General features: G+C 37.4%; 1 protein-coding gene across 1 annotated transcript; it reads left to right on the top strand.

Annotated features, from left to right (window-relative positions):
• Positions 1-1354: 1354 nt before the first annotated feature.
• On the top strand, positions 1355-19933 carry slc7a10b (solute carrier family 7 member 10b). Its single transcript, XM_051099507.1, has 11 exons — positions 1355-1660; positions 4977-5181; positions 5275-5426; positions 7928-8053; positions 8308-8461; positions 13079-13202; positions 14226-14329; positions 16667-16763; positions 16879-17028; positions 17173-17350; positions 19255-19933. The coding sequence occupies exons 1-11, from the start codon at positions 1519-1521 to the stop codon at positions 19374-19376; spliced, it is 1554 nt and encodes a 517-aa protein (XP_050955464.1). The 5' UTR covers positions 1355-1518; the 3' UTR covers positions 19377-19933.
• Positions 19934-20596: the final 663 nt, after the last annotated feature.

The raw sequence follows: 20596 nt of genomic DNA, 5'->3' as shown, positions 1-20596 counted from the left end.
TGCAATACGTCTATTGGATGTTTCCTTTCAGATGTCAAATACACGTCTATTAGATGTCTTTAAGATGTTAATGATTTAGAATGTATGTAAAACTGACATCTTACAGACGTCTGTCAGATGTTTGTACACAGCAGATGCTTTCCAGATCAAGAGATCTTTAACAGACTTCTAGCAGACGTACATGTATTATCTGGGACATTATTCATGTCAGAAACATGTTAGCAACATGTTATGCTATCAACGTGTTGACTACATGCTAATCATGCTAACAACATGCTAATCATGCCAGATGTTATACATGTTAACATTCTATCATCATTATCATTTCTAGTATTATCATGCTAGAAATATGCTAACAACATGTCAACTATATGCCAATTATGCTAGCAACGTGCTAATCATGTTAACTACATCCTAATAACATGTGTCATGCCAGAAACATGTTAAAAACATGGCAACAACATGTTAATCATGCTAACAACATCATAATAACATGTTAATCATGCCAGAAACATGTTAGCAACATGATAACAACTTGTTAATCATGCTAACAATATGTTAATCATGTTAACAAAATGGTAATCATGTTAGAGACATGCTAGCAACATGTTGATAATGCTAAAACATGTTAGCAACATGTTAACCATGCTAGAAACATGTTAACATGTTATCAACGTTATCTAATCATGCTAGACAAATGCTAACAACATGTCAGCTATATGTTAATGATCCTAGTCATGCAAACAACATCCAAATAACAAGTTAATTATGCTAGAAACATGTTAGCAACATGATGGCATGTTAATCATGCTAATAATATGTTGATCATATTAACAGCATGCTAATCATGCTAGAGACATGCTAACAACATGCTAATCATGTTAACAACATGCTAATCATGCTAGAAACATGTTAGCAACGTATGAAACATGCTAAATAGTTGAATCATGCTAGACATATGCCAGCAACATGTTAACTGCATGCTAATCATGCTAGAAACATGCTAGTAACATGGTAATGAAATGCTAATCATACTAGAAATATACTTAACAACATGTTGATAATATTAAACAACCTAGCAACATACTAACAATGTGTCGATAACGATGAAACATGCTAGCAACATGTTAATCATGCTAGAAACATGTTATCAACATGCATCTAGTCTATCTAAATTTCCAAACTTAAAGCTTTTACACCTGCTTTAAACTTTCAGGCTAGGCTTTCTCAAACCAACCTAAAGTTTGTCTTGACAAACTTTTTATTCTAGTTTTAGTTCGTTAGTTAGTTAGTTAGTGCAAAGGCCACATGCAGCCTCAACTAATGATTTTGTGAAATGCCAGCCCGATGTGCAGCGTCTGTGCACCCGCGTGTGTGGATCAGTCATGCCGCGCGCTCGTTAACATTCTATCCGGACAGCGCGCGATGCGGCGCCTGCGCGGCCTTTTCACCGTGTTTCAATCCTCTGAAGCGAGTTGAAGAGAGGAAGCCCAGCTCTCTGTTCGTGCGCGAACCGAAATGGATGGAGTAGAGAGGAAAAGGACAGAGGCTCAGAGGAGCATCATGAAAGACAGCGAGCTTAAACGAGACTCCGGCATCCCTGAGCGCGTGACACTCAAGAAGGAGATTGGACTTCTGAGCGCGTGCACGATCATCATTGGTAAGGGAAGTTCACAACTTATTTTCTTTTCTGATTCTTCCAACATGTAAACGTATCAAGACTTAAAAAGACAAATGCCTCACAGATACTCGCCATTTTGTTAGTCCACAATTATATTTGGTGTTTTGTACGTACACTAGAACACACATTATATAAACTTTATACTTTTTAATCAATGTGTTTTTTTTTATGTATTTATTTATTTACCGTAGTCAGTTAGATAATTAATTAATTGGTTATTTATTATATATTATTAATAATTAATATTATTATTTTTAATTGTGTCTGTGTATATAGCTCTTTAGTATGTTTAGGTATATTTATTTCTTTGCCTTAACATACAATCTTGAAAAACAAGGTACTTAATTATCTACAAAAATATCAACGGTTAAGTGTTGAAAAACAACTTAAGTTTGCAGATATTTTTAATCTTATATGTTTACTTCGGTCTAAATTCAACACCCAGCATGTGGGCCCTCTCAGATGTGTTTGTCCTCTTGAAAGGAGCCGAATGAAAGCTAAAGATTGTTCCCTGCGCGTCTGATGGCAGCCGACTCTGTGACGGGCAGCAGTAGATTATTTATGCCTGCTGTTACGTAATCTCGTTGTACGACACTTGGGTTCTCGAGAGAAGAGCTGCCAGGAAGTGGGTTAGTGAGGGGGGCCGATCATTGTCTGCCTATGAAAACTCTCACAGGTACTACAGCAGGGCCACATGGGTGATGTTGACCAGCCATGCACTTTTGCTAGCTGTTGTGTATTTGTGTTTGGTTTTGGGTTAGTACTTATGATGTACTACTATAGTACTCTAAATTAAAGGGGGGAAATCTATCGAGAGTAGGATTATTTTTTGTAAAATAAACAATCTTGAAGTTTGACTACTTGAGACCATATTGAGATTTTAATTTTAACTAGTTTGTGATAAAGGTCAGATGTCCTTTCTTGCAAGCTGCTATAAACACAAAATTCAGCATGGGATTAGACTATACATGCTAAAAACAACAAAAAGGTTAAATAAAGAAAGAAAGAAAGAAAAAAACAGTCTGCACGCTATAATCACAAGAGGAACCTTGTTCATTGGGACTAATCTGATAAAGATAAACCTATTTATATTGCTCTCCCTGTTTTTCATATTCCTTTTCTATTTTATACACGTTTTTTTTTTTTTTTTTTTTTTTTTTTCAGTTTCTTAAAAATAAATAAATAAATAAATAAATAAATAAATAAATAAATAAATAAATAAATAAATAAATATTGTTGTATACTGCAAGGCTATTCCTCACTGCATTTCAGAGTCAGATTATCAAACTGAAAATGTTAAGGGGGCCAAGGGGGTGGGGCCCGTCCCAATCTCTTTCTGAGGGGCCTAGACAATTTGAAATTAAATTGGAATGCATATTTAGCAGTAAAATGAACAAATATGTGACCCTGGACCACAAAACCACCCATAGGGGGCATTTTTTTTTTTTTTGGAAATTGAGATTTATGCCTCATAAATAAGATTTCCATTAATGTATGATTTGTTAGGATAAGACAATATTTGGCCAAAATACAACTATTTCAATCTGGAATCTGAGGGTGCAAAAAAATCAAAATACTGAGAAAATCACCTTTAAATTTGTCTAAATGATATTCTTAGCAATGCATATTACTAATCAAAAATTAAGTTTTTATATATTTACAGTAAGAAATATACAGTAAAATATCTCCATTGAACATGATCTTTACTTAATATCCTAATAATTTTTGGCATTAAACAAAAATAATATATAATTAAGATCCATACAGTGTATTTTTGGCTATTGCTACAAATATACCTGTGCTACTTACGACTGGTTTTGTGGTCCAAGGTCACATATTACCAACACCAACATCTATAAAAGGAAAATCTGACACACATGACGCAGATCTGACACATATCCATTTTTCTCCAAACTCTCACGGTCATTTAAGACATTATTACTCATTTAAGACTATGTTTACGAGGTGATTCACCAAAACTGTGCATTTTGACATAATTGTGTGTAGTTGTTGTCAGTTGTTCTGGCACACTGTATGTTTACAGCTGAATGTGCAGATGTTTCAAACTATACTTCTTTTGATATTCATATTCATCCAGTGTTTGCACTATTTTTCTCCAGAAGTTATGACCGATAACTAGTGATAGGAATAACAGCATTATAAATAAACTGAGTTACTTTTTTTAATTTTTTCAGTAACGAGTAATCAAACAAATTACTTTCCCCCGTTACAACACAGTTACCAGCGTTAAATTAATAATTTATTTGAATATTATTATAGTTTTAATTTTCAGTTAATCTGAATGGATGTGCAGCATACCTGTGTTTGACGAACCGTAAACTCTAGTGTGAAGGCCGATTTGTCTCACACACACGCAAAGAAAGATACAGCACGAGAGAGTCTTATATATCATGCAGAATTGACACGCTACATGTAAACGATATTCTTTGTTGTATTTTCCTGTCAAAATAACAGAGTTCCTTTGGAATTCTTCAGCTTTTAACAACTGCAGGTTTTTCCAATGCGCAAACGGCAGTTTCATTGGCTGGCGCTCGCCTATTATCACCCCTATTTTGATTTCAGCAAATCAGTTCGAGCAAATGCAGACAACGTGATCAATATTCATGAACCCAGCAGCTCATTAATCCTTTTATTTTGTTACTAGTAGTAGAATTTGTAGTAGTTGTGTTACCTAAATCATCATAATGTCATTATAATGTTGGACTAATTGATGCTAGATGTACTTTCATATATTAAAAAAAAAAAAAAAAAAAAAAAAAAAAAAAAAAACTGTGCCATTAGGCTTTATATATGTATAGTCAACATTTAAAGTGGATCAAAATCTTACATCAAAGTCATCCTAAAACGAAAACAATGCCCATTCTTGCCTTACGACAACTTAGATTAACTTTTTTGATCCACTTCAAATGTTGACTGCTATATAATAGTATATCAGATATTTAATATTAGTCTGGTGAGTAAACTAAAAATTGTATTCATTTCATTTAAAATTTCATTCATTTAACATATTTAATATTGGGGGTATCTAAGTTATTTGAACTTGTGGATCTCATAACTTCCTCGCACAAGTCTTTGGTTATGTCCCAAATCGCACCCTAAACCCTTACAGTCTTCCACAGTCCACACTTTTGTGACGTAATGCCACTTTGACCATCAGGTAGAAGTCAGCCGTGAAGCTCGCCTCATCGCATCGAGGGCACATAGCTTGCACTGTAAATCACTGGGCCTGTTTGTGTTCAGGAAATTAAAGTTACATGTTTCTTTGTCTTTTCAGGTAACATAATTGGCTCAGGGATCTTCATCTCTCCTAAGGGTGTTCTGGAGCATTCGGGTTCGGTTGGGTTGGCGCTGCTAGTGTGGATGTTAGGAGGAGGCGTAGCTGCTCTGGGCTCCCTCTGCTACGCGGAACTAGGGGTCACCATTCCTAAATCTGGGGGAGACTATTCCTATGTCACAGAGATTTTTGGCGGTCTCGTGGGGTATGACAGGTCCATACATGATCTAGTAAACAATGGATGAAAATCAAACGTCCATCACATGTGCTGAATGTGTTGTGTTGTGTTGCTCTCTAGGTTTCTGCTGTTATGGAGCGCAGTGTTGATCATGTATCCCACCACACTGGCAGTCATCGCTCTCACGTTCTCCAACTATGTGCTTCAGCCCGTTTTCCCATATTGTGTTCCTCCATACATAGCCACACGCTTGCTGTCCACCATTTGCATATGTGAGTGCTTGGCTTCTGTATTTATACAGTTTATTTTTTTAAATGCTGCTTTCTTTCTTTATTTCTTTTTAAACACAAAAGATGAATTTTTGAAGAATACCCTGCTGCCCACTCTTTCCAGTATGGTGAAAGTGAATGAGGACTGAGGTCTAAAAACAGTATATATTATTTTGCACAGTTCTGGTAAATAATTAAGTAGAAAAGCACACAAGTGAATTAATTGGGCCTATTTTACTGGACTATCCATGTTTTGTAAAATTATTACTAATAAATAAATTGTACTTATTAAAAATAGGACAAAAAAGCATTACATAAGCTACAAAAAAAATAAATAAATAAATAAATAAAAAAAAAAAAAAATATATATATATATATATATATATATATATATATATATATCAAAAGTCCAGGATCAGGATTCATATAAATGTATTAATCATTAAGAGTCGGAACCCTGCCATGGAATTTTGGTCATAATATTTTGAGAATAAAGTTCAAAACACTATGAGGATAAAGTCGAAATAGTTTGAGAATAAAGTCAAAATTACGAGAATTTATTTGTAGCAATTATAAGATTAAGGTTATGATATTTTAAGAGTATATTCTAGCCTGTTGTGCATGCAAATGCCCTGGATTGGGAGAACCAGGAGATATTTCAAAGTCTCAGCTTTCAAAATCTGTCAGTTTTACAGCGAAAAACAACAATATGAACAATATGTTTATTACAGTAGTGTGTTTTTCATGCTCTTTAATGTGGTGTGATCACTGTATTCGCTTCAGTTTAAGTGTCATGTCAATCATACTTCCGATTACAATAATGAGACATTTGTTTCATTAAATTAGTCTATACTGTTTTTTTTGTTTTGTTTGTTTGTTTGTTTTCATGCCTGCTGATGTTCCTTCACTTTTATATATTTTTATAAACTTGAAATAAACACATTTATAATTTGTATTTTGTGATTAAAAAAAAAAAAAAGTTGAGCTGTGTTATATCAAAAAAGCATTAAAGCACACCATTTTTGTGATTACTGATTACTGGCACACTACAAATAATGAATGAAAGACATTAAATATTATGTCCATTCTTTTACTGTATTATACCATGAATAAAACAGCTTGTGAATAGTTACTTACATACCTCAGAAATGACAACAATATATTTTGAAAGCTGAGACCTTGTTTTATTTTAAAAGTACCAAAAGCACAAATCTTATTGCCATTTTTGGGTGGCTGGTGCACTACAAATAACGAACGCAATCGAAGACGTGAAATATAATTTCCAAGCATACTGTCCCGCGAGTATGACACATGGTGTGATTTCTGCTAATAATCCCAATATATTTGTAGTATTAAAAAGGGTTAAATAAGAGAGCTATTACGCCCCCCAAACGAATGTTGACTGGGTGTGTGTTCGACTTTATTCTCATAATTTCAACTTTATTCTCGTAATATTTTGACTTTATTCTCGAAACATTTTGATTTTATTCTCATAGTATTTTAACTTTATTCTTATAATTTCGACTTTATTTTCGGAGTATTTTAACTTTATTCTCGTAATATTTCAACTTTATACTTTGTAATATTTCGACTTTATTCTCGCAATATTTCAACATAATTCTCATAATATTCCATTCTTGGAATATTATGACTTTATTCTTGTAGTATTTCGACTTTAATCTTATAATCTTAAATTTTTCTTAGAATTTTTTTTTGTTTTTTAACTACAGCACTAAAACACCATCGTAGAACCCTAAGTAAAGTCAATTTATTGATTTAGTAGATGTTTATTTAAAATAAAATAAATGAGAATCACTTTGTTGTTGTTGTTGTTGTTGGTTTTGTTGTGGGAAATGCATTTAACTCATTTGTTTTAGACTACTTATTGCCATGAATTAGCTTTTATTGCCAGTAAGGCTAAATGCATGCATACATACTTTTTTTTTGTCCTGAGAATGACCCAGTCACAGTTGCAGTTCTGGAACTGTGCCAGCAGTACTTGACGGCTCAGTGATGGAGCGGCGTGGCTCTATAGCATGTGATTGCTGCATTAGCTCTCATTATTCAAGTCTGTTATGTGGAGTCATTCACACAAACCAAAACAACAGCAGCAAGAGAGCGCCAGGAAAACGCAAGGCCTTCCATCTCCTCACAGACCTGCTCTTTGCTCTCGGGTTTTGTTCTCATTCAAACTGATTTGTTTCAATTGGGCTCTAACTTCTCCTGGTGAAGGGAAAGTGATTATGAAAGAGTGTGTAAGCTGTGACACTGATGGATGAGCCCATAGAATTACAAATCCACTCCCCTTTTTAGCATTCCCACATTTCTGTCAAGAACCCCATACAAAGTAATCCTAAAGCAGCATTCCCTGATGCCAAGTCATTTTCAACGTGAAAATTTAGTCACATTGTTAGAGAAACGTTGTATCTGAAGTCACGCTTCACAGAGTGAATCAATCAAGACATTATACAATATTTTACGTCTGTGCCTGTGGATATTTGCAGTGTTTTTGACCTGGGTGAACTGCTACAGTGTACGTTTGGCCACAAGGATCCAGGACGCCTTTACCGTGGGGAAGCTGATGGCTCTGGGGCTCATCATTACTGTGGGTTTAGTGCAGATCTTTGGAGGTAAATTGTTTTCTTTAATGAAACTTGAATGAAAACGTTTTATTCAGAGGACCAAATTGAGCAAAATTATGCAATTTACTGCAGTTGCTGGTATTTATTTGTAATGTAAACCAGTGAGATCTTTATACTGGTATAGCAGAATACCTAAAATGCATATAAATATTAGTTCTTAGTTCTATATCTCCTAATAACATTAGGCCTGGTGTGTCCTATTTGCTATTGTCCAGTTAATAGAGCTGTTTCTGTCTCCTCAGGTAATTATGAGAGCCTGACTCCACAGGTGGCGTTCACGTTTAATAAAGCTCCTTCTATAGGGCAGATTGCTCTGGCTTTTCTTCATGCCTCCTTTGCCTTCAGCGGCTGGAACTTCCTCAACTATGTGACGGAGGAAGTGGTGGATCCGAGGAGGTTAGTTTGATACCACTTTTCCAACTTGGCTGGACTGACAAAATCTGCTGGAACTGTTTTACTGGCTCATTCTGAGGAAACTGCTGCCATTTGCTTACAACTGATATAATTGTCATGATACTGAATATTAGCCACATTATATGACATAAGCTATTTCAGAAATGTACATACACACTGTATATATTGAAGGTGCAGTATGTAATATTCAGTCAGCAGTTGAAATGGGAACTACAGTCCAATTTTAAAATACTGGAGAACGTTGTTTCTCCCGCCCACTCCTCCTCAGACTTGACCCTCACACAGGTTGCCAGATGGAACAACGAACGATTGTAACTGACAATGTTATTCAACTAGATATAAGCACAGATGAGACTACCTGGCATTTCTGCCAGGCGCACTTCTGCCAGTGCCGTTTGGAAAGCTGCAGGGTCATCAGCCGGCAGCCACCCTTCAATGACGTTTCACTCTTTTAATCCTGGAACATCTCCGGGTGGTGGAGCAGCAGCGGGGATGTCTCACTGCTGCCCCCTGCAGCCACCCTAGAATCCGTCTCTGCCCCAAGCCTTGTCTTTTCTACATAACCAGAGCCAAAAACTCCCCTACTCTTCTCCCTCTGTCAGGTCTTTGAGAGCCTTCTGCAACTAGGGGCCTTTGACTCCGAGAGTCTTAAAGGTGTCCTATTATGCTCTTTCACAAGTCTTGATTTTGTTTTGGGGGTGTACTAGAACATGCTCTCATGCTTGGTGGTTCGAAAAACACAATATTTTTTACATAATTTACGTTATTACAGTACCTTTCTCCCCAGCCTGGCACAAATGGCTCAGTTACTTCCAGGTTTGATGAAGGCCCGCCTTCTGAAAAACAAAATGTGTTGTGATTGGTTAGCTGTCCCAGTGTGTTGTTATTGACGGTGTTTCAATACTGCCACGCCCCTTGTCAAAGCAGCAAGTTCCATGTACAACTGTTAGCACAAGCTAGATTGAAGTGATTCTTAGGTTTTAAATATGGATCAATTCGCTACAGAAGGCCTTTATTGCCTTTATTACAGAAAACAAGCAACATCATCACTGATTAGCTTAGCCTAGCCTAGCCTATGATGAATAAATCTCTTACCACACACTGCACATGTCTACAGAATGACTCCGACATGGCCACTCGAGATGATCGCGGTCATGCTAGTCAATGCTTGTGTTTATATCAGCGGCCTCACCGCATTTCGACCCTTTGTACCGCACATGTGTGTGATGTGGCAACGACGCGGCAACCGGAGCAGATGGTGGGCACTCTAGTCAATGCTTGTATTTTATTTTTTTTATGCCCAAACACACACCACACATTGATTAAAGAAAATCAAAAAGTGAAAAAGCATAATAGGACCCCTTTAAGGAATCACTGTGTGGAGGTTCCATTGAAGCCTCTGTAGCCCAACTCCACTGGAAAGGTATATGCCCTCCACCCAGCTTGTGTGCATGCAGCTGTAAGGTACTTCTCCTTTTTTCTCTCAAACGTTGCCTCCATCCCATCTTCCCATGGCATAGTTATTTCAGCCATGATGAAAATCTTCGTGGTGGTGGGCCAGATTACAATGTCAGATCGAAGAGACAATCTGCTATGAGAACTTAAGTTGGCAGCGAGATCAGCTCTCAGGTCCCACTCACCTCCTGGTGACAACAGGGACCTCTCCCATATGATGCTGCTTAGTGCCTCTCCCCCTTGCCTGACAAATTGAACAGGCCGGTCTGATGTTGTTGGGCTGACTTTGTTCACTTTGAGTCTGTGTGCTTCATTGACCTCTGCTAGTTTCCGCAGAACACGACCGTGGCGCCACCCGTACCAGCCCTGGGTCAGAGCAGTCTTACAGCCAGAGAGAATGTGTTGTAGGCTGGGACTCTGGTGGCCACAAAGCTGGCAAAGCTCTTCTGTGCAATACCAGCGATGCAGGTTCTGGGGCTTGGAAGGGTATCGTACGTGGCCCTGATCAGGAAGCTTAACCTTGTTTGGGGCAGCTTCCACAGATCATCCCATGTGATGTTCCTGCCGATGACGGCCTCCCAGGTTGTCCATTTCACTTGCTGGAATTGGCTGACAGCTTTGATCATGTAACTTTCCTCTTCCTTCTTTTTGACCTCCTGCATGATCAGCCTTTTCCTCTCAATCTTTGTGGCTTTGGACCACACCTTGGTTGATAGCCTGTCCGACCATAATGTATCGATCCCACAACCTCTTGGTGTTTCAACTGAGTAATAGCCTGATGCACTGTTTGTGGAGCATCCCATTTTCTGAGGATGGCTCTGGTGATTGAGGGATGTACCTCGGTGGCCCGAGAGGACTTTCTTGGAGGCTGTCCCTGGTCTGGCTTTTATTGTAATTTTTCGGCTCCTGCTTGGTGGTATACAGTGTCCAGGTTTTCTTCTCTTCCAATAGACTGCAGGCAAACTTGAACGGGTCCTGAAGGAAGTTCGACCTTGCTTTTTCTTTCCAGCTTCTTCATTTCCTGATCCTCTCTGCTCTCCTCAAGTGTGTAACCCTAACTCTGATCTGGTTCCACAGGTTCTTCAGGCCCTCTTTTTTGTGGTCCTTGACCTTCCTTTACTAGCTGCAGGATCTCCTTCTCTCGTATCCCACTATGTTTGACAGGGACCTTTCTCTGTGGCAGCTCTCCGAATCTTTCTCTGCCTTTATTGTAGATGATGTCTCTCATTGTGATTATGCTGCCTCTCAGGGAGCTCTGGAAGATTGTTTGTAGTCTCTGATCAAAGCTTCTCCGTTCATCCTTCTCACTGGCTTTCGGCCATTTGATCTTGGCTTTCCGGCTTGGCATCTCAGCTGTGGGTCTTGTGGATTCCCTATTTGCTGTTGCGTTGGAAAGAAACAGCTGTTGGGTTACAGGTTGATGGGACTCCTCTCACAGGGGCTGCTCTTGCTCCTTTCTGCTAGGTGCAATGGTGGGCTCAGTACCACTGTGGTGCTCAACCTGGCTACAGTTCCTCTTTGTCTGTCCTGCTGTTGCAGTGCTAGTATGCACCTGGGTGTTGTTGGAACACTTTGCTTTCCCCTGGTGGATTTGCAAGCCCTGGTTTGTTGTAACTTTGGACCACCCGCAGCTACATTTTCTTAGGATCCTTTTTTTACTTGTCTTATTCATTCCAGTCGTTCCAACCTGTTTGGTCCATCTTCCATCCTCCCTCTCGGTGGACCGCCAAGCTGTATTTTATTTGCTCTGCTTGTAGTTATGTAGGGAGTCTTTGTGGCTTCCTGCTTTGGAGATGTGTGGCTAGGGTAACTAGCCCCTCCACCCCTAATGCAGTCTTTACTGCATTCAGCCTTCCCCGGCAGCCTTCCAGTATTTCCTGGATGCCAACTGCACTGTTCACAGTAGTCACTGGTAGCCAGGTTAACTAGATATAAGCACAGGTGAGACTACCTGCTAGGCATTTCTGCCAGACGCTCTTCCACCAGTGCTGTTTGGGCAGCTGCAGGGTCGTCAGTGAGCCTTATAATGTAAGGTGATGAGTTGTTTTATCTGTGTTTAATATGCCTCTGCTCAAAGAGCTTTTTAGATGGATGCCGGGGCTTTTTAGGACAGGCAGAATCTGCAATCTCTGAGCAAGTCTGATACAGCTGCAAAATGATGTGTTTTTCAACAACTGGCAACCCCGGGTGTCAAAATACTATTGGGTAAATTAACAGTGGGCAGAAGGAAACAGATCAAAACAAAAACAGACATTCACATACTAAATGCACATTTCTAAGAAGAATAAATGGCTGTAGCATTGTTTTGCGGAGAAACAAGTATGTGAACTTATTATGTTACCTAAATATCAGCATTTTTGACTGCACTAAAGCATTTTTATGCTTAGTGTCATCAAAAAATGACATATAGCACCTTTAAAATCTTACAATTTTAAAGGAGAAGTCCACTTCCAGAACAACAGTTTACAAATAATTTACTCACCTCCTTCATCCAAGATGTTCATGTCTTTCTGTCTTCAGTCACTGCATGGATTTTAATCATTATAGGGTAGATTTGTACATACACTACCAACACACATTAATGTTCAAACAACATGTAAAAGTGAACTTAGCATCCGATGACCCCTTTAATGTGACTCGGAAAGAACGAGTCGTCTCAGGTGGGGGGGGGGTGATTCGTTCAATTGCGCATGCGCAACATCCTATTAGGTTCTGTACTGGAATTAGTTCGAGTCGTTCGTTCATCTTATGGGGCTGTCATGTGATGAACGAACGACTCAAACCCGAAAACGTGTCTGATAAGAGGTGAAGTGAGCGAATCATAGACTAAAGACCCAGGTAAACAATGAATTAATCTTTTCTGTTTCTTATAGCATTATAGTTTTGTCCTATTCGTAGTGTGATCAACGCAGTATGTGTTAGGAAATTAACACATAACATTTTTGTTCTGGAAGTTAACTTCACCTCTAAGCACAAATATATATTTTTTTTGTTTGTGTTGTCGAACGTACAGTTATTATGTACTCCGTAGTTATTATCCTTTTAACCAGGACCTTTTATCCGGACATGCTCTGTGGCTGGATATATACATTTATAAATTATAATTATATATATATTGGAATTTAAATTATTTATTCCCCTCAGGAATCTGCCTCGAGCAATATACATCTCCATTCCACTGGTGACATTTGTGTACACGCTCACAAACATCGCATATTTCTCCTCCATGTCTCCTGAGGAACTGCTGTCCTCCAATGCAGTGGCTGTTGTAAGTAGAAGCCTTTGAGTCTTAAAAATATTTCATTCATTTACAGGACTAGATTATTAGCACTCTAATTCACACTATTACAGTCTCCAGACAACATTCGGAATTGGATTAAAAAGAGATGGTTGTGTTTGTATGGATATATGGAATACATTTTTGTTTTGTATTTTCTATTTAATTTTAGTTAAAAGTTTTAGCAATATTTATTATTATTATTATTATTATTATTATTATTATTATTATTATTATTATTTTTTTTTTTTTTGTTTGTTTGTTTGTTTCTTGTTTTTTTTGTTTTTTGTTTTTTACATTAAGTGAAACTACATGAAAATAAGAAATGTTTGGCAACTAGTTGAAAGAAAATAGGTTGCATTTTTTAATAAATATTTTATTTTATTTCAGTTACCCCTGGTTTTACAGGCAAGGCTTCAGCCTAGTCCTAGACTAAGTCTGAGCTGTTTCAGCTAAAAGAAACTGCCACTGACTGATCTAAAAGTATAGCTATACCTTTGCTTTGTCGCAAGAGGCACACTAGTAATGTTTAATTGAAATGTGGCCTATTCCTGGTTTAGTTTAAGCCCTGTCTGTGAAACCAGGCCTTAATGTTTATTTGATTTCCAGTAACAACAATTTTAGTATATTTAGCTAAAATAGCCCTGGATCAAATGACTGAATAAGATTTACAAGCAGAGATAATGTATATCCATTGATTGAGGTGTCTGGATTGTGGTAGTGGAATGATGTTGTACAGGCTTAGTAAAGTATATCAGATTGCGACAGTCAGCTGCATAAATTCGCAAACAATGCACAAGATTGTCAGTTCTGTTGTGTGAACTATTATATGTGTTATACTATAACACAGATTTTATGTGTGCATTTGTGTCTGATTTGTATACTTTCTTTAGTAAATCAGGTGCAAAGACAACAGACAGCACAAAATGTACTGCTATCAACAGACAAGACATCCTTCTCTAAATGTTTTCATTCTGTAAATGATATGCTAAAGCGTTGTTTCTTTTCCCTTAGACTTTCGGTGAAAAGCTTCTCGGGGTATTTTCCACCCTCATGCCGATCTCTGTGGCGCTCTCCACTTTTGGAGGCATCAATGGTTACCTCTTCACTTCCTCCAGGTAAGTATATTTTGATTTCATTTTATTGGTACCTTACCTCATGATTTAAGTTTTCCATTACAGATTTGCGCAAAACTGTTGCGATATTTTATACAGTTATGACCAAAAATATTGACACCCTTGCAATTCTGTCAGAAAATGCAACACTTCTCTCAGAATATTGTTCCAATTGCAAACGTTTTGGTATTCACGTGCTTATTGTTTTTGTTTGCACTGCAACAACACAAAAAAACATAGAAGAAAAGTCAAACTTGATCAAATTTTACACAGAACTCAAAAATGGACTGGACAAAATTATTGGCACCTTGTCAAAACTGGAAGAAATAATTGTTTTTCAAGCATGTGATGCTCCTGTAATTTGTATTTAGACACACCTGGGGCAAGTAACAGGTGTGGGCAATATAGTAATCACACTTCAGTTAAAATGGAGAAAAGTTGACTTAACCTTTGTGTTGTGTCACACTGAGCATGGAGAAAAGAAAAAAGTGTAAAGAGTTGTCTGTGGATTTGAGAGAAAGAATTGTGGGAAAACATGGACAATCTCAAGGATGCAAGTCCATCTCCAGAGATCTTAATGTTCCTGTGTCCATTGAGCACAATATCATCAAGAGGTTTACAGCCCATGGCACTGTAGCTAACCTCCCTGGACATGGACGGAAGAGCAAAATTAATGAAAAATTACAATGAAGAATTGTTCAAATGGTGGATAAAGAACCCTGATTAACTTCCAAACAAATTCAAGCTGATCTGCAGACACAGGGTACAACAGTGTCAGCTCACACTATCAGTCACCATCTGAATGAAAGGGATGCTATGGTAGGAGACCCAGGAGGACACCACTGCTGACACAAAGGCATAAAAAAGCAAGACTGGAGTTTGCCAAAACTTATGTGACAAAACCACAGTCCTTTTGGGAGAACGTACTGTGGATAGATGAGACAAAAGCAGAGCTTTTTGGTAAAGGACATCATGGCACTGTTTACAGAAAAATAAATGAGGCCTTCAAAGAAAAGGACACAGTCCCTACAGTCAAACATGGTGGAGGTTCAAAGATGTTTTGGGGTTGCTTTGCTGCTTCTGGCACTGGATGCCTTGACTGTGTGAACAATATCATGAAATCTGATTACCAAAGAATTTTGGGGCTCAACGTAGTGGCCAGTGTCAGAAAGCTGCGTCTCCACCAGAGGTCATGGGTCTTCCAGCAGGACAATGACCCGAAACACACTTCAAAAAGCACTCAAAAATGGTTACAAACAAAGCGCTGGAGAGTTGTGAAATGGCCAGCAATGAGTCCAGATCTGAATCCCATAAAACACCTGTGGAGAGATCTCAAAACAGCAGTTGGGAGAAGACATCCTTCAAATCTGAATGACCTGGAGCAGTTTGCAAAAGAAGAGTGGTCCAAAATTTCAGTAGAGAGGTGTAAGAAACTTATTCATGGAAGCGATTGATTTCAGTTATTTTTTTTTCTTTTCCAAAGGGGGTACTACCAAATTTTAAGTTAAGGGTGCCAATAATTTTGTCCAGTGCATTTTTTTGGGTTCTGTGTGGAATTGTATCAGATTTGATTTTTCTTTTTTTTTGTGTGTGTGTGTGTGTGTGTGTGTTGTTCCAATGCAAACTAACAAAAATTAAAAATAAACATGTGAGTACCAAAACATTTGCAACTGCAACAATTTTCTGAGAGAAGGGTTGCATTTTCTGACAGAATTGCTAGGGTGCCGATATTTTTGGCCATGGCTGTAGATGTCAATTTAAAAACTATTGCAAAAAGACAGCATTTCAATTAACCAGTGTTATGTGACAAAAACATCTTTTTTTTTTTCCGTCTCACAATAAATCATAAAAAAAAAAAAAAAAAAAAAACACGTAGCAAAAACTAATTTTTGCAATATATGGAAATTTTTGCGAAGTTGACGTGATTCCATTGGCCATATATTGAATTTCATAATTTCAGCTCGCACAGTTTGAAGGGTAATTGAAATGCAGTAACAAACAGAAGGGGGAAAAAAACAGAATAAATGGTGCAAAATTCATAAAAAATAAGACATATCAAAAACTGACTTTTTTTTTTCTTTTTTTTTTTCTTTTTTTTATGTGAAGTTGTTTGCTTTAAAGGAAATAAATACAGTGTGGCCTCATGTTTTCATAGTCCTTGAAACCCAACACCAAAAATTAAAACTAAAATTCTATAAGCCCTAGACATTAAATCATATTTTATGGCAAGAGTGCCCCCTGGTGGTTCAGGAACTCTATGCCAGTTGTGTCCTTTGCGTGTATAAGAATATACAGTTATGCATTTACTGTATACGTGTGTATTTGCTTGACTACACACAGGTTGTGTTTCTCCGGGGCACGAGAAGGACATTTGCCCAGCCTTCTTGCTATGATCCACTTCAAGCACTGCACACCGATTCCAGCCCTGCTCGTCTGCGTATGTGATTTTCCGTTTTTGTTGTTGCAACAAGCCTTTCGTGTTGCTACTATAAGTGTAAGTTGTTCTGTTCCCCCCCATTAACTTTAATCTTTCTGTATTTCTCCTCTTTTAGTGCACTGCCACTATTGTGATCTTGTGCATTGGAGAAACACACAACCTTATCAACTACGTGTCTTTCATCAACTACCTCTCTTATGGAGTCACTATTGCTGGCCTGCTCTACTACAGGTGGAAGAAGCCAAACTTATACAGGCCAATCAAGGTATTTATATGACATTGCATGGTCTGCATCTGACAGGTTCATGTAGTTTGCTGCAGGTGTCAGAAAGACTGCCGCATCGTGTTTATATTGCATGGATTTAACAGCTGGGTGAATTTGAGAGTTTTGAGTTTATTGTCTTGTCAGGTGAGTCTCCTAGTGCCGGTGTGTTACCTGCTCTTCTGGGCTCTACTGCTGGGCTTCAGTTTGCACTCAGAGCCGCTGGTGTGTGGAGTGGGGCTGGTCATTATGCTCACTGGAGTGCCTGTCTATTTCCTGGGGGTTTACTGGAAAGACAAGCCAAAATGCATATATGACTTCACCGGTAAGGAGATGTGCAATTTATATTCTTGGTTCTCTATAGGTACAGTAAAAAATGCATATTGGAATAATTATTTACTCACCCTTATTTTGTTCCAAACCATTTCTCATGGAAAACAAAATGAGATATTTAGTAGAATGTTCATGCTGCTCTTTTCAAGTACAAGTGGCAAATAAATGTTATAAAGTAGTCAGTTTAACTCGTGCCCTGTTTTTAATAAAGTGTAAACTAAATGTTTTCTGACACATAATTGTATATATAGAGCTGGTTAGATTGCTTACAATATTTTATACTTAAAATATATTCCATTTGTTGTTATTAACAACATGAAGTGCATTAAACATTATATTATGCCAAGGTTTCCCAAACTGGTGTTTGTAAAGGAACTGCAGGGGGTTTATGAGTTGTAATGAACTACTAACCATTAATTAATTGATAAAAATAATTTTTAAAATTACATTAAAAATTATTAAAAATCTATAATAATAATAATAATAATAATAATAATAATAATAATAATAATAATTATTATTATTATTATTATTATTATTATTATTATTATTATCATTATTATTTATTTACCATAACCAACTTCAGAGAGCCAATAAACATGCAAATGTGACACTTAATTGTTAAAATACTTATTTTAAAATCTCTGGGGTACTTCAAGTAAATATATGCATTTTAATGTGTTTGAAAGATAAAAGCCTTCCAAAGACATATAAACACATGGTTAAATAGCCCAGTGATAATTAAAATAAAAGGCGATGTGTTCATCAGTAGCTGATGCAAAATGTTATTAAAACATAATTTAAAGTGTGCTCTTAAAGGGGTCACCGGATGCTAAGTTCGCTTTTTCATGTTGTTTGAACATTAATGTGTGTTGGCAGTGTATGTACAAATCTACCCTATAATGATAAAAATCCATGCAGTGGTTTTTAATTAATCTGTAAAAATAATATCCCCTTTTTCAAATCGAGCCGTTCTCAGATGCCTGTCAGTGTGGCGTCACACCAACAGAGGCCGCTCCCACGATAGTTGATTGACATGAGCGTTTTACCTCAGATCAGCCATAACAGTCTGCCCTCTTTGTTTCGATGCCAGAGCAGGGATGTAAGTTAGACAAGAATATCTCCAATTGAGCGATTGAGGTGTTGTGTTGCTGGATGTAATAATGAACATAGTGGTCGTCATTTACTCATTTACGACATCTGAGCCGCTGAAGATGCAGTGGATTACGTTTGTTTGTGAAGGGAATGCGCCTCCCGATCTACATATATCCGTCTATGTTCGCGCAAATCATTCGTGGTCCAGCTTCACTTACAGCAGAAATGAGTATAAGGGTTTTTTTTATGAATCTGTGCGATCGCCTTTCCTAATAACGTGCTAGTTAGCAAGTTTAGCGGCTAAATGCGGATAAAGTAAACAGGCTCGTCACTCCACAGAGAGAAGAGAGGGGCGGGGCGAGCAGAGCTCATTTGCATTTAAAGCAGCCTCGACCAGAATGAGATGATTTTTGCAGAGCTGATTTTGACAAGGTAAAAAGGGTGTTCTTTTACACAACCATTGAGAATTTTTAACCAAAGTATATTAGAGACTTTTCATTAAGACCCTAAAGAATCATATCAACTTCTCAACTTCTGGAAAATGGGCATCTGATGACCCCTTTAAGTATAACTTTTGTTTTGACATCATTATAAAGTGCACTTGTTAAAAGTACTGAAGTGTGTCTCTCTGTAAAAGTGGCATATATATATATATATATATATATATATATATATATATATATATATATATATATATATATATATATATATATATATATATATATATGTGTGTGTTTATGTTTACAAACATTTTATGTATTTGTGAATTAAATGTATGTGCATATGTCATGTTTGTTACAGAGTGGGCCACGTATCTGGGACAGAGAGTGTTTTTTGTCGTTTTCCCGCAGATCGATCCTATTGAAGTGGCAGAATGGACTGACAGATCCTCTTTCACAAGCAAATCTTCTGGACCTCTCTGAATTTTTATGTTACTTTAATTTGGCAGCTCTTCACTTAAAATCCACAATTTTCAGGCTTGTAGTAGTAGTAAAAAAAGAAATGAAACAATAACCGCCTCATTTGTTTAAATGGGGACTATGTTTGTATGCTTCAGTGGGTTTAAATGGTACTGTCTCAGCAATTATTGGATTGTATACTGCACTGGATATTGCTCACTTTTTGGCTAGGTGTATTATTTCTACTGGTTTAAAACCCTATAATTTGCTACTGGGGTTCACTTGTTGATACATGTACAGAATCTCTCCTCTCTTTTGTATATGATACTTCACCTGTGATGTCTTTCCAACCGCATAACAGTTTATACAGGCACTGCACGCCTCACTGATGTAAATACAGTTACAAGTGTTTCTAACAATGCTCACACTTCACAATTGTGGTCTTTAGTCTCAAGCATAGTTTCTTATTACAGAATATATGGTTTTAAAACTAACTGCTTAAAATGATTCACAAGGGATTGAAAGAAATGTCTGTTCTTTATATTTATATTGTACTCTCTGTTAATAACAAAGCAAAATCAGTACTCTGTACTGTGATTTGTACCACATAACCAGTCATAAGGATAATTTTTTTTTTTAAATTGAGATACATCATCTGAAGGCTGAATAAATACGCTTTCGTTTGTATGTTTGTTAGGATAGCACAATATTTGGCCGAGATACAGCTGTTAGAAAATCTGGAATCTGAGAGTGCAAAAAAATCTAAATATTGAGAAAATCGCCTTTAAAGGGGTCATCGGATGCTAAGTTCACTTTTACATGTTGTTTGAACATTAATGTGTGTTGACAGCGTATGTACAAATCTGCCCTATAATGATAAAAATCCATGCAGTAGTTTTTAATTAATCTGTAAAAATAATATCCCCTTTTTCAAATCGAGCCATTCTCAGAGGCCGCTCCCACGATAGTTGATTGACATGAGCGTTTTACCTCAGATCAGCTGTAACAGTCCGACCTCCACTGTTTCGATGCCAGAGCAGAGATCTAAGTTAGACAAGAATATCTCCGATTGAGCGATTGTGTTGTGTTGCTGGATGTAATAATGAACATAGTGGTAGTCATTTACTCCCGACATCTGAGCTGCTAAAGATGCAGTAGATTACGTTTGTTTGTGAAGGGAATGCGCCTCCCGATCTACATATATCCGTCTATGTTCGCACAAATCATTCGTGATCCAGCTTCAC

The sequence above is a fragment of the Labeo rohita genome, chromosome 25 (genome assembly GCF_022985175.1).
Source record: "Labeo rohita strain BAU-BD-2019 chromosome 25, IGBB_LRoh.1.0, whole genome shotgun sequence".
Lineage (NCBI taxonomy): Eukaryota > Metazoa > Chordata > Actinopteri > Cypriniformes > Cyprinidae > Labeo > Labeo rohita.
Note: the sequence above shows the minus strand (reverse complement) of the source record. Positions and strands in the feature narration are given on the sequence as shown.